This window comes from Trachemys scripta, chromosome 11 (genome assembly GCF_013100865.1).
Source record: "Trachemys scripta elegans isolate TJP31775 chromosome 11, CAS_Tse_1.0, whole genome shotgun sequence".
Lineage (NCBI taxonomy): Eukaryota > Metazoa > Chordata > Testudines > Emydidae > Trachemys > Trachemys scripta.
Genome location: NC_048308.1, coordinates 59,694,395 through 59,707,342, shown reverse-complemented (window position 1 = coordinate 59,707,342; position 12,948 = coordinate 59,694,395). Strand labels below are relative to the sequence as shown.

Genomic DNA, 12,948 nt, shown 5'->3' with positions numbered 1-12,948 from the left:
GTCTGGACAGCATTTCTGCAGCTCGGATTGTATGTCCCTAGACCAGGGGCGGGCAAACTTTTTGGCCTGAGGGCCGCATTGGGTTTTGGAAAATTGTATGGAAGGCTAGTTAGGGGAGGGGTTCATGGCATGGTCCCCAACCCCCTATCTCCTCCTCCCCAACTTCCTGTCCCGATTGCCCCATCCAACCCCTCCTCTCATTCCTGACTGCCCTTCAGAACCCCTGCCCCCAGTCAACCCCCCCATTCCCCACCCTCTGAGCACCCCGATCCCCTGCCCTCTATCCAACCCCCCCCCATTCCCTGCCCCCTTACTGCATTGCCTGGAGCACCGGTGGCTGGCAGTGCTACAGCTGTGCCGCCCAGCTGGAGCCAGCCACGCCATTGCGCAGCACAGAGCACTGGATCAGGCTGGGCTCTGCAGCTGCCCTGCCCCAGGAGCTCACAGCCCGCCGCCCGGAGCATTGTGCTGGCAGTGCAGTGGGCTGAGACTGCAGGGGAGAGGCTGGGGGCTAGCCTCCCAGGCCAGGAAGGAGGATCCCATGGGCCAGATGTGGCCCGTAGTTTGCCCACCCCTCAGACTCCGCCCCAAAGAGCTCACAATATTAACAATTTTAGCCAAAACATCCCTGTGAAGTAGTATTCCCATTTCACAGATGGGGAAACTGAGGTACAGGGCACAAGTAACTTGCACACAGTCAAGATTTCAAGAAAAGTTGTAGGCACAGAAATCAGATTCCGACCTTAACCACTAGACCACTCTTCCTCACTGGTATCTGCATTAGAATTATCTGTGTGTATTATTTACTCCTTCCAGAAATACCAAGAACCAACCCAGATTTCTGTACTGATATCCACTACCATCAATCCTGGGGTAGAGGATCTCAGTTTAATTTAGTTTTCATTTCTATTCTGCAGTTCACTTCAATGGGCGAACAAAAGCTTTTTGAACTGTAATTGAGCTAGATTATTCAGGGATTTGGAATAAGCTACAATAGAGCAACCAGAAGCTTTCAAGTACTTTTATTCCAGATATAGCAGGGTTTAGATCTTGTTAAAAGCAGCTACATCCATTGATTGTACATAATCTTCAAAGGCTGTTATTCTCTCTTCCAACATATCTGTACCAACTTTATCATCTTCAACTACACACTGAATTTGAAGTTTCTTGATACCATAGCCAACTGGAACCAGCTTGGCTGTCAAGGAAAGAAATATGGTGATTAAGAGTCAATTAACCAAATACCCTATTCATCAGAGCATCACTTTAAGCACTAATTACACAATGAGAATTAGACCAGTTCAAAATACCGAATTGCATAAAACACATGGAAACCAACAGCATACTCCATATGCACATCACCTATCAATCCCTAGGCCATTAAAAGCACAGACTCAAATGCAAGTTACTTTTGCTTAAACAAAGTGTTTGTTATGCTACTTATGGACAGTATTTTCCCATTTCAAATCTACTTTTACAAGGGAAATTTGTTTGCTGTTGACAGAGGACCTTCAGTCCACAGGGAGACAGAACTGGGTGAAAACAGGAAGCTGACCAGGAAATATACCCACTCCTCTCCATCATTGAGAAGCTCCACCCCACAATTCAGCATGAACAATTCTGAGGTCTCTACAAGGAAGGCCAGAGATTTATTTTAAAATTAAAGTTAAAGTCTCCAGCAATTACTGCTGTATTATGTTTACCAAGGCAGACAATACATAGTAGCTTTGCAATCCACAACTTATTAACTTCTCAAATCAAACTAGACTAATCTACATTTTGGAACAGTGATCTAGATGTCTATTTTTAATAGACCAGTGATCTATATAAAGGCTACCATGGGTCCATAATATACTAAATAATAATATCTGTATTATTTCTACATACCATGAAGTTATGCCTTGAAGTATATCTCTGCCTGCAGTATTTTTTTTTTTTTTTTTAAATAAAAACCACACTATTGTACTACCATCCCCTTGCTCTCACATTCTTGTTTATCACCTACTTACAAGATCCCCAGACTAATCCATCTGCCTGAATGCTTCGGACACACTCCTCCAATTTGGCCATGTCTGTCTCATCATCCCAGGGTTTCACATCCAGTAAGATGGACGATTTGGCAATAAGAGTTGGTTCTAAAAAAAGGCAAGAAGATGGTGAGGGAGAAGAGAGAAAGCAACATGATGCAAGAATAAATTAAAATTAAGATATCCTGGACATTTCCTAGGCTATAAGACAGGGGTAGGCAACCTATGGCACGTGTGCCGAAGGCGGCACGCGAGCTGATGTTCAGTGGTAATCCCAATGCCCGGGTCCTGGCCACCAGTATGGGGGGGCTCTGCATTTTAATTTAATTTTAAATGAAGCTTCTTAAACATTTTAAAAACCTTATTTACTTTACATACAATAGTTTAGTTATATATTATAGACTTATAGAAAGAGACCTTCTAAAAACGTTAAAATGTATTACTGGCACACGAAACCTTAAATTAGCATGAATAAATGAAGACCCGGCACACCACTTCTGAAAGGTTGCCGACCCCTGCTATAAGGCATTTCATAAAAGCTGTTTGCAAACCTATACAAAATACAGCAGGAAAAGAACAGTCAAAACAGATGAACAATAATGCTTTAATGTATGAATTTGTCAATGCAGAAGGCTTTACTCTTTCCAGTCTTATGTGGAAAATCTCTTGTTTTGTCATAACTTTTACAAAATTTCCAGTAAATTAGTATAATGTTAAAAGACACATGTACTTCCAACTTCTGTTATAGGAAGTCATCTTGTCATCAAGCCAAGCTTACTCAGAAATTTGCATCAAATCTAAACTTGTCATCTTGTCTGTTACATAGAAAGTCCTTTTCAGCTGACCTGAAAAGGAGCATGATACAGTGTAACTGTTTATTTCCCACAGATGGAATACTGCAACTGCTACATGTCAGAACAGTTCCAGACCAGTAACTGTGGAATCCTAGATTGAAATGATTAGGTTGCAATATTAAAATAAAAGGTTGATTTCTAATCTTCCTTCCTACAGTTATGTTATCCTGATAGTGTCTAAAGTAGATGCGTGTCCAGCCATTAATGGAGAGCCTAAACTTTGCATTTGTATCTTTAGACGCAAATCCCAAACGCAAGTCACATCTCATTATTGACACAACAGTCTCAAAGTAGTGACTAAAGTATGCTTGTGATAAAAGTGCTCTACCACAACATAGTGAGAAACTGTACTATTTCAAATGTACTTGATTGAAGCAAATCGTAACTACTCCAGCTAATAATTGGGGGGGGATTTTTCCTGTCCACCTTTCCAATGCATATTGCAAATTAATCAAGTGCATAGAACAGGATATTAAAAAAAGCTAACAGACATACTTTTGGACTTCTTAGATTCATATTGAGCAAGACGCTCTTCTCTCAGTCTCTTTGATTCTTCACTTTCCTGAAAGAGAAATAACAGATTCACAACAAGGCAAAGACAGACATTCTTTATCCACTATTAATAAAAGACTGGCTTTTAGTCAGGTAAAAACAAATCATCACAAGATCAGCCGAAAGATGGTGATTTGGTTTTATTCATCATGTAACCAGTCAGTTAAAAATAGGCACTTCATGCAAGCTTGCTAGAAGTTTACAAAACTCCTACCATCTTTATGTGACACAGGCTGAGCATAGCTTGCAATACACAATAGTGGAGTCTGTACATGTCATTAAGCATTTTTTTCCTAATACTCAAACAGAATAGGAAAACAACTTAAATGCGATCTTTAAGTTGTTGCTTTAATAAGCCAGTTAAAAGTTTACTAGAATTTTGTAATAAGGTTTTTTCGTTGTTTTTGTCACCTAAAAACGTTTCTGCATCCTTAGAACAAAAACATTACTAGCATGAGAATGGAATGAAAAGAAATGCTCAAATGCATGAATGGTATTAAGCACTTGGCAGACTATGGGTAAAATTTTCATGAGCATCTATGAGACATATTTCTAAGTGCTTAAGTCATTTAGGTGACTGAAAATTTTACTCTATATTTAGTCTTGCACATGGACATTCCTGTTGATCCGATAGACATATAAAGTAGAAAGAATTTTTCAAGTTTAAACCATGTTAAAAAAAAAAATCACTCTGAAGTTCCTTACAGATCAGGTCAACAGCTTACAAGACTTTCCCCCTCATTTCCTATGCAAATTTCCATAAGTAAAATGCTTTCCCTTAGTTTAATTTTTACTGCTAATGCCTATTACAGTAACATGTTCTTCACTACCCCATTAGTTATTTATCTCCTCACAGGTTCTTTCCTGTTTATCATGCAAAGTCAGATGCGTTTCAGGGCTGTGATAATACATTTCTGGTACATTTCAATCAAATTATGATCTTTTAAATACAAAAACAAAAAAATTCACAAATCTATTTCTAAGAAAAAAATCTCAGTACCTCCTCCTCATCAGATCCAAAGAGATCAATGTCATCATCATCTTTGCTATCTGTGGTTGTACCTGTGGAGTCTTCAACATCAGCAGGACCATATTTCCCCAAAGCCTTCTTTACTCCTGGCAAACTGAAGAAATGGAAAAATAATATTAGTTTAAAATGAATATACTCCTAATTTCGATACTAACACTTTTCAGATCAGTGAACCTACAGTAACAGTTACTTGTGGTAGCAATGAAGTACATTACAGTTTCAAAAGTGCACTCACTGCACAGCATGATAGTTAAACTGACAATTATTATGGTGAATCCCACCTGCATAGGTAGCTAAATGGCATACTATTTTTGTTCTTGCTAGCAGCATTTCCTACAGTATACCACTTAACAGCAGCCAACTAAAACGAAGCACTTCTCTGGAATTTTTTCCATGGGTGCTTTGATAAGTTTTGCTTTTCTTTTCCATGTGCAGAGATGTTACAGAATATATCATCAGAGAAAGATTAGTGATTATTTAAACAAGTTCTGATAATTAACAATATACTGTGTCTCATTAACAAAGTAAATTTTCCTATTTTCTACCAAAATGTTTCCTTGAAAACCTTTGCTTTTGGTGGAAGATTAATAGCCGCTCAGTAAGCATGGTGATGAGTAAAGCTAGCTTTGTCAGAGGGTAATTAATTCTGTGATTTTGGTGTTTTAGTGAGTGCTTTAAACTACGGAACTGTTTGAGAATTGCTTTTTCTAATACCCAACATATAACCATAAGCAGGTTTGTATGTTATTTCAGAAGAACCAACAGAACGTGTTACGGGCTAAGTACTGTACTTTCAAATCCCAGACGCATCAAATAGCTCCATCTACTGCTTGAAAATATATAGACTTCAGCCTACAGTTTTCCACAGCCTCCTCATTAAGGTACAGTACCTCATTTTGTTTACCTTTAACTATGACTTTCTTTGTGCTTTCATTTTTCTAATGGTGGCTACCAAAGCCATAATAGCATGGTCTGTTATTTTAAGCTTTTATTTCTATTTTTGACTATTTGCATTTTTATTAGACTGCTATTTCTTATAAACTCTAGTGACAGAATACTAGCCTTAATGATTACACTCTTCTATATTCACTTCTGCTTAGAATTTGGTTGGACTGGCACTAGTTAGATTTAGTTACCATATCAGAATTTTTAGCAAGCTTTGTGAAGTAAGTTTTCAACTTCAGTCTAGTTCCAAGTAGAGAAACCATCACAAGGGATATAAATCAGTGGTAGCATCAAAAAAGCCAAAGGTCAGGAGACTGAACCACTCAACTCTACAGGAGGCTCCCCCCAGAACAGGGTTGAGGCATAATGGTGAGGCAGTGTGAAGGTGCATACACTGACACTGCCTATATGCTGTACCTTTTCTAGAGAGGACTTCAGTCTCCATGGCTGTCAATACGGCAACTTTCATGATCACTAAATTCACTAAAAGAGAAAAGAATACATTTGCTTTCACATTTCCCCCTCATTTTCAGGTCTCTTTGTGGGTCACTATTTAATTTGGTTTATGCTTTCAGGATGATCATTTGAATGAAAGGTCTCCCAATACACAGTTGATCATTTTGTTTATTAGTATTCCTATCTCAAACTACATTTTGGGCAAAAAAAGAAGCTGGGTGTATGTGTACAAGTTTCAAATTTAAATCTACAGGAGCTTGATTGTATGGGGAATTTGTATTGGGGTATGGTTCAAATCTAACCCAGGTGGTATCAACTTCAAATTACTATTCTGATAATCTACATGAGGTCAGTATCATTCTAACTCCTAGAGCTCAGGGTCTACATCAGTGGTTCTCAACCTATTTACCATTGTGGGATGCATATGCAGCTCTCACCACGGGCCACAGCTGTGTGTTGATGGGTTGACAAACACGGTATACATAAAAGCATCACCACAAATGGTGCCTTGTTGAAGTTTAAGCAGACATCCCAACGACTGAGTGGGCATGAAGACAGAATTAGCTTCTTGACATTTAGATCAGAAACAAGGTGCATTAGCAAGACAGTGTGGAAGGTTTACACTCGTGTCTGCACTGCACCAGTTCTATGGATAAATAAAGAGCTCCCTTGTTCAGCTATAAGGCATACACTTTTCAAAAGCAAAGAGGCTCAAACAAACTTTAAGACAAAAAGTTAGGTAAAAAGTTAGGTTTGCTGGCTACAACCCCAATGAAAACACAACAGACTTTGTTCAAAAAAACTGAATGGAAACTGCAAAGTTTATGGTGTTTAACTACTCTCCTATAAATATAAATTGGTGTCTGGTGCACTAAGTTCGGCGTACCTTGCTTTTTGCTTTTCATATGACTTAATGTGGTTGTACCAGCGGAGAGCGTGGAACAAGTCAGCAGGAGGCGGGGTAGACACAGCTTCAAAAACGGCAATGTCAGCCTGGGAGGGCACATACCTACAGAAAAGAACACATTCAAATAGAACAACGAATTGATTTTTGTAATGTACCAGTCAGAGCAGAAGTGGGGTGTGAAATAATTTACAGCTTAACAAGTCACTTGGCTACGTCTTCTCTACAGAAGACACTCATGGCTGCTCAGAGCTTAGCCGGGCCCAAATGAGAACGGCCACACTGCACAACACGCCAACTCCCAGACCCAGACCCCCGCCGCGGTGCATGGCACCCAACGGGCCGGGCCAGCTAGCGGCGACAGCAGCACCACACGAGAGTGAAGGACTTGTGGCGGGGCCGGGGCCGGGGCCGCTGCTCGAGTTACTGTCACAGCGAAGACCAGCTTTCCCTGCAGCAGGGTTATAAGGGAATTACACACACTGCAGAGGGTCCCATTCTGCTTGCAACCCCCCGCCCCCGCAGCGGCGCAGGCGGGGAACGGGGGAGAGCAGCTCGGCACCTGCCAGGCAACGGACTCAACGGCCGCTGGGGGACGGGCAGGCCCGCGGCTGAGCTGCGGCACTGGGCACGGGCGGGCCAGCGGCCCGTAACGCCCCACGCGCAGGCAGGCGCGCGACACCCTGAGCCGCAGCAGTGCCCAGGGCTTAGCGGGGGAGGGGCCGTTCGTTCGCCCGGCTCCCCGCGCCGCTCACCCCTCGATGTAGCTCTTGTCGGCCAGGAAGTCGTTGAGGAGCCGGAGGCCGGCAGCCGATCGGAGGTCCCCGAAGCCCATGACGGTGGCGGCGAAGCAGCACAGAAACAAACCGACCACCTCTAGCACCCACCGCAGAAAGAGAGAACGGTTCGCCTGCGCCGCGTTTATATAGAGTGCGTTGTATCCCTCCGCCACACCGCCATTGCTGTCGTGAGATTATCCCTCCGCAGGGAGCACCCGGAAATAACCCCCCCCCCACCACACACCACCTGGTACAGCGAGCGGGGCGGATTGGAAATGAAAATAGAAGAACGGAATGTAGTGAACGGCTAATAATGAGGATGTTCCGGGAGGTTCCTAATTTTCGAAAATCGCTACCGCCGGGGAGTGAGTGACGGAAGTTGCCGAAGGTGAGTGACGGAAGTTGCCAAGGTCACTAGTGACGGAAGTTGCCGAAGGTGAGTGACGGAAGTTGCCAAGGTCACTAGTGACGGAAGTTGCCGAAGGTGCCTCCGGGAAGTGACGGACGTTGCCGAGGCCACTAATGACGGAAATTGCCGAAGGTGCCCCCGGAGAGTGACGGAAGTTGCCGAAGGTGCCTCCGGGAAGTGACGGACGTTGCCGAGGCCACTAATGACGGAAATTGCCGAAGGTGCCTCCGGAGAGTGACGGAAGTTGCCGACTCCGACGCCGCTAGTGACGGAAATTACCGAGATGGCCGCCATATTAGCTGGGTGAGCGATCTCAGGAGCCTTGTTCGGGTTCAGAAGAGTAAATCGGTGCAGCGGGCGCTGCTGCTCCCCCCAGTACAAGGAGGTAACGCGGGGGAGGGGGGGCTTAGCACTAGTGTTCCTGTCCGGGGCGAGCCCAGTGCCGAGGAGGGGTTAGTACTTCCCTGCGCGGGGGATGATTTCACCCTGTCCCGTGGATGCCCTTCACGGGCTCCGGCTTCCTCAGTGCCGCTGCCGGCTGAGGCTTGGGGGCCTGCCCTTGCCCGTGCTGGCGCTGAACAGGTGACCCGGCCCGTTAGGCCTCGCACTGGGGTTCGTGGCGTTACATAAGCCAGCGCCAGACTCTTCCCCGCCTGCTGCAGCGCTGGGGTGAGCAGGTCCCCCGGGGGGCAGCGCCGCTGTGACCGCTCCGAGAGCCGCTGGGGGGTCCCAGAGAGGTGCTCGAGTGACACATAAAGGCAGGGTCTCCAGCGGGGCCCTGGCCGGCCGGGAGCAGAGCCCAGGTCTCTTCCTGACAGCAGTGTCTGATCCCTGGAACTTGTGCATTCGCAGACCTGATCCAGGTCACTCGTTGTCATTGCTAAAGGGCTGTGTTTATTCCCCAGCCGCACCCGGGGTCCTTACTGGGGTATTGTGTGCTGTTGTATGTAGTAGGGCATGAGGCCGGGAAAGTGGCACTGACTGGACAGGAGTTTTGGACAATAAGAGTGTGTGTGTGTCCCTTTTAAAAACCCTCAAAATAACAGGGTTTTGCCCCAGGTAGCTTACAGTCTAAAGCTGCAATCCTGCAACGATTCACACCCATTCTTAACTTTACACTTATGAATAGTCTTGTTGAGGTTACATAGATGAGCATGTGCAGGATCAGTGTGTATACTAGACGTAACTCAGCAAGGGATGTCAGTAAACAAAAGAAGAGGTGGAGGTTTTGTATGGTAAGGCGAGGGTTACAACTGTGAAAGATCAAGAGATGCTTTTTTTGGTGAGGTCTTATTACAAAGAATTGAGTTAATTTTAAGAAAGAGTTCTCAATGACCAAACTGAGTGAAAAGCCAAAAGTAAAACAGCATAAATGAAGAAAAGTAAATCTTGTTTTACAGTTACAATTAAACAATCACTGGTTGTTATGGTTAATAGCACAAGGAGAAATATTAAGAATGTTATTTTAGATTATAGTTAATAGTGCTCCTTTAACCTTGTGGCTCAAGAATATGGGGATTTAGGATGAAAGATTCTCCTTCTCAGGCCACGTCTACACTACAAAGTTAAGTCAATTTTATGTAAGTTGACGTTGAGCCTCCGATTTAAGCAAGTCGATCTTGTGTGTCCCCACTATGCTCATTGTGCCGGCAGAGCGCATCCTCACTAGCAGGGCTTGAATCAATGCATGAAGCGCTGCACTGTTTGTAGCTATCCCACAGTGCATGTAGCCGAGTGGAATTTCCTGCTGGGCTTTCAATGCTTTATGGGACCAAAACATTTGCACGGGTGATTATGGGAACATGGTATTAGCCTCCCTTACCTCACTCCCTCCCTGAAATCAACGGCAAACAAACCAAGCCTTTTTTGCGCCTTTTTTCGTAAACCTGGGTTACCCGTGCAGACGCCATAGCATGGTAAGTATGGACCCTGCTCAGCTGTATAGTGTTGTTGTGAGCATTACAATCACCTCGCGCCTTATCCTGCAGTATTTACACAGCTGATACAGGAGCCACCACACAGAACAATGTGATGCCACGCAAGCAGCCCTGCTAGAAACCATAGAGTGGAGCAATTAGCAGTCAACGGGACGGGAAAGTGCCCTACCGTGGTAGACAAAATAAGGCAACCCTTCCCAGAAACTTTCTACAAAAGATTGCAGAGTACCTCCATGAAAGCTTCCTAGAGATCTCCATGGAGGATTCCAGGGTCATCCATGTGCACATAAACAGTCTCTTTTGGAGAGCACCCTCTGTGTAGCTGGAGTGGCCACTGATACCCCTACACCTGCTTTTTGGTCAGATTAAACATTAAAAATAATAGCATATAACCCCTACAATTTGACTGGAAATGTGTACTCACCAGAGGTGCCTTCCCTGTCATCACGCTCTGCCAGCAATTGCTCCTGTGAAGGGATGGGCTCCAGGGTTAAAAACAGTTCTTGGCTGTCAGGGAGAATGGATCCTCCGCTTGCCTGCCTTGTATTCTCCTCCTCTGTCTCATCAACAATGTCCTCCTCGTTGTTGCTCGAGGTCGCCTCGGGCTCCTGTGAGGTATCCACGGACCGTTTTGGGATAGTGGTGGAGTTGGCCCTTCTCCGCCATTCCCTGTGTGATTTTTTGGCATAGATGTCAGTGATTCTTCTGCTGGATCAGAGCTCTGCCTGCATAGACTCTTCTCCCCACATAGCAATAAGATCCAGCACCTCCTGTGTACTCCAGGCTGGAGCTCATTTGCAGCCCTGAGTCTCCATGATCAGCTGTGCTAACAAGCTCTCCATGGTGATCAAACAGGAAATGAAAATTCAAAAGTTCTGGGGCTTTAACAGGAGAGCAGCTGTTTCCTGTGTTCCTGGCTGACTTGTAGTGGAGTTGAAAGCGCTCTCCAGAGCGGTCACAGCGGAGGCACTGTGGGACACCTAGAGGCCAATTCATTCAAATTATACAATGCAGTATCTACACTATCCTCATGTTAATCCATGGATGTCGAATCAAGCGCAATGCCTCTTGCGGGGATGGAGTACAGAAGTAGACTTTACCGGCCACTTAGGTCGGCGGAAGGGACTTGGTAGTGTAGACACATACATGATTAAATCGACCTAATGCGGCTTATGTCGACTACACTTTGTAGTGTAGACCAGGCCTCAGTTTTGCATCATTTTTCTTTACGTTTCAGGTTGCAGTGTTGTGCTTTCACTTTGTAATGGGCTAGTGAGTGTCTTGGACTTGCCTCAGGTATTTACACTGAAGGGGAACCTTCCAGCCTCTGAAATACTGAATTTCTATAGAGTATTAAACAAATTTAAATAATTAGTTCTTAGATTGGTTTCTCTGAGTCCAGTCCAGTTAGTCTAGAACAGCAGGTACATTGCCTAATTTCTTGCCCACACTCCTCAAACCAGCAGAGACTGACAGTTTTGTGGCAGCCCAATAAATCCATGTGCGGAGAGGGAGGGTGCTTCTCTGTGGTTTTGAGTGATTTCCAGTAGATGCTTAGAGCAAAATTTGTTGACTAGCTTCAGAGCAATTTGCACGCAGCCCACCAGCTGAAGGGGAGGGTAGCTCTGCTTTTGAAACTTTCAGGGAGTGATAGACTAGTACTCTCCAGCTTCTTCCCTTCTCATCTCCTTCCAAAATAATAGGAAGTGCTGTAGCTGTATAAGCTAATGATGCAGCTATCAAACTTGAAGTGCATAGCCTGAGACATTAAGATCTACCATATTGAAATCTAGTCTGTTTTCAAAAAAAGTTAAAAGTAGGTTGATATTCCTCCTGTGACAGCGTCCCATGCTGTCTCATTCACTAAGTGAACAAGTTAAAGAGACAAAAAATATTTTCCTGATCTCATTGCTTTACAGTAATAAGTGCTGCTTCTAACAGTACTAGATAAGACAGAAGCGCATCAAGTTGATGGTGTTTAATTAATATTGTTTCTGAAAAATCGTTAATGATTAGTAAGTAATTCATAATTTAATACTTCCTCCAACAGGCTTCTTTGATCATTTGAAAAATCATATAATTTTTGGTCTGTAATCAGGCAATATTCTTTTGCAGTAGTTCCGCTGTATGTGGTGATAAGGGCTTAACATCCTATCCACTCCCATGGTAAAACTCGCTGTGACTTCGTTGAGAGTAGGATTGGGCTTGCTTTCAGTTCTTATGGGGTTTTTGTGTGTGTGTGTATTTATATATATATCACACACAGATTGCTCATTAACTTTTTTCTATTAATTGTTTATAGTAATTCTGAAGATCACACACTTCCTAATTGTAAGGTTGCTCATCATAAGCAAGCTGCTCTTAGAAAACAACTTTGAAGTGTTTTGTTGTAGGGCAGGAAAACAAAGAATACCATGGACTTGCAAATGTGGGAAAAAAGAGGAAGTCGAATATAGAACCTGCCATCAGGACAATGTCCTTTTTAGTACTGCAACAGTGTTTCATCCCCTTGGAAAAATAAAATGGGTTACATGCTAACTCTGAAATACTCTTCACTCTTGTTATCAAGTTCCTATGATCACTTGAATCTTGTCTCATAGCTTAGCTTCTGAGGGCTTGTCTCATCACAGACTGTGATGCCATGTAGCCAAGCCCTAATTTTCTTAACTCTTGTTCTTCATAAAAGAATGGACCCCATTCAACTTTCAGATTCCTTGGCTTTGGAGGATAGCTTTGTTATGAGGGTAGTAAGTCACTCCAAACTACAGACCAACTATTTTGCAGTTAGGTAATACAATGAGATGTTTATATGTATTTAGAAAGCTGGGGGAGGCCAATTCATACTGACACTAAGGAGAAATAAACATTCAGTTTAAAAACAACACATCAGAAACAATTAATTGCAAATAATGCTTTTCCAAGAGCAGTCTTTTCTTTCAACTTCCTTTCTTTTTTTTCCCTTGTTCTTTTGTCATTTGCTTTGTTACAGTGATATGTTTTAGACTGTGAGCGGTTTATGGAAGACACTTTGTCATTCTTTTTTTTCTGTAAAGTG

At 43.5% G+C, this 12,948-nt stretch overlaps 2 protein-coding genes and 2 non-coding genes across 5 annotated transcripts in view; 1 reads left to right on the top strand and 3 right to left on the bottom strand.

Moving 5' to 3' along the window:
* Positions 1-1,006: 1,006 nt before the first annotated feature.
* EEF1B2 (eukaryotic translation elongation factor 1 beta 2) lies at positions 1,007-7,680 on the bottom strand. Its single transcript, XM_034785434.1, has 6 exons — positions 7,524-7,680; positions 6,751-6,873; positions 4,434-4,557; positions 3,377-3,443; positions 2,010-2,135; positions 1,007-1,198 (listed from the first exon to the last, which is right to left on the bottom strand). Exons 1-6 carry the CDS (start codon positions 7,601-7,603, stop codon positions 1,044-1,046), a joined length of 675 nt encoding a protein of 224 aa, XP_034641325.1. The 5' UTR covers positions 7,604-7,680; the 3' UTR covers positions 1,007-1,043.
* Positions 2,837-2,970, bottom strand: LOC117885301. The gene has a single exon (XR_004647772.1). It is a non-coding gene; the product is annotated as a small nucleolar RNA SNORA41 (small nucleolar RNA).
* LOC117885300 lies at positions 3,512-3,592 on the bottom strand. The gene has a single exon (XR_004647771.1). It is a non-coding gene; the product is annotated as a small nucleolar RNA SNORD51 (small nucleolar RNA).
* Positions 7,681-7,968: 288 nt separating the features above from the next.
* NDUFS1 (NADH:ubiquinone oxidoreductase core subunit S1) overlaps positions 7,969-12,948 on the top strand; it is a 28,872-nt gene continuing 23,892 nt past the window's right edge. Inside the window, exons 1-2 of one of the 2 annotated variants that reach the window (XM_034785432.1) lie at positions 7,969-7,983; positions 8,121-8,259. In XM_034785432.1, coding sequence (XP_034641323.1) covers positions 8,240-8,259 — 20 coding nt within the window. In that variant the 5' untranslated portion in view covers positions 7,969-7,983; positions 8,121-8,239. Of the gene's footprint in view, positions 7,984-8,120; positions 8,342-12,948 lie in introns of those variants that run through there. The other variant, XM_034785433.1, reaches the window with a different exon arrangement.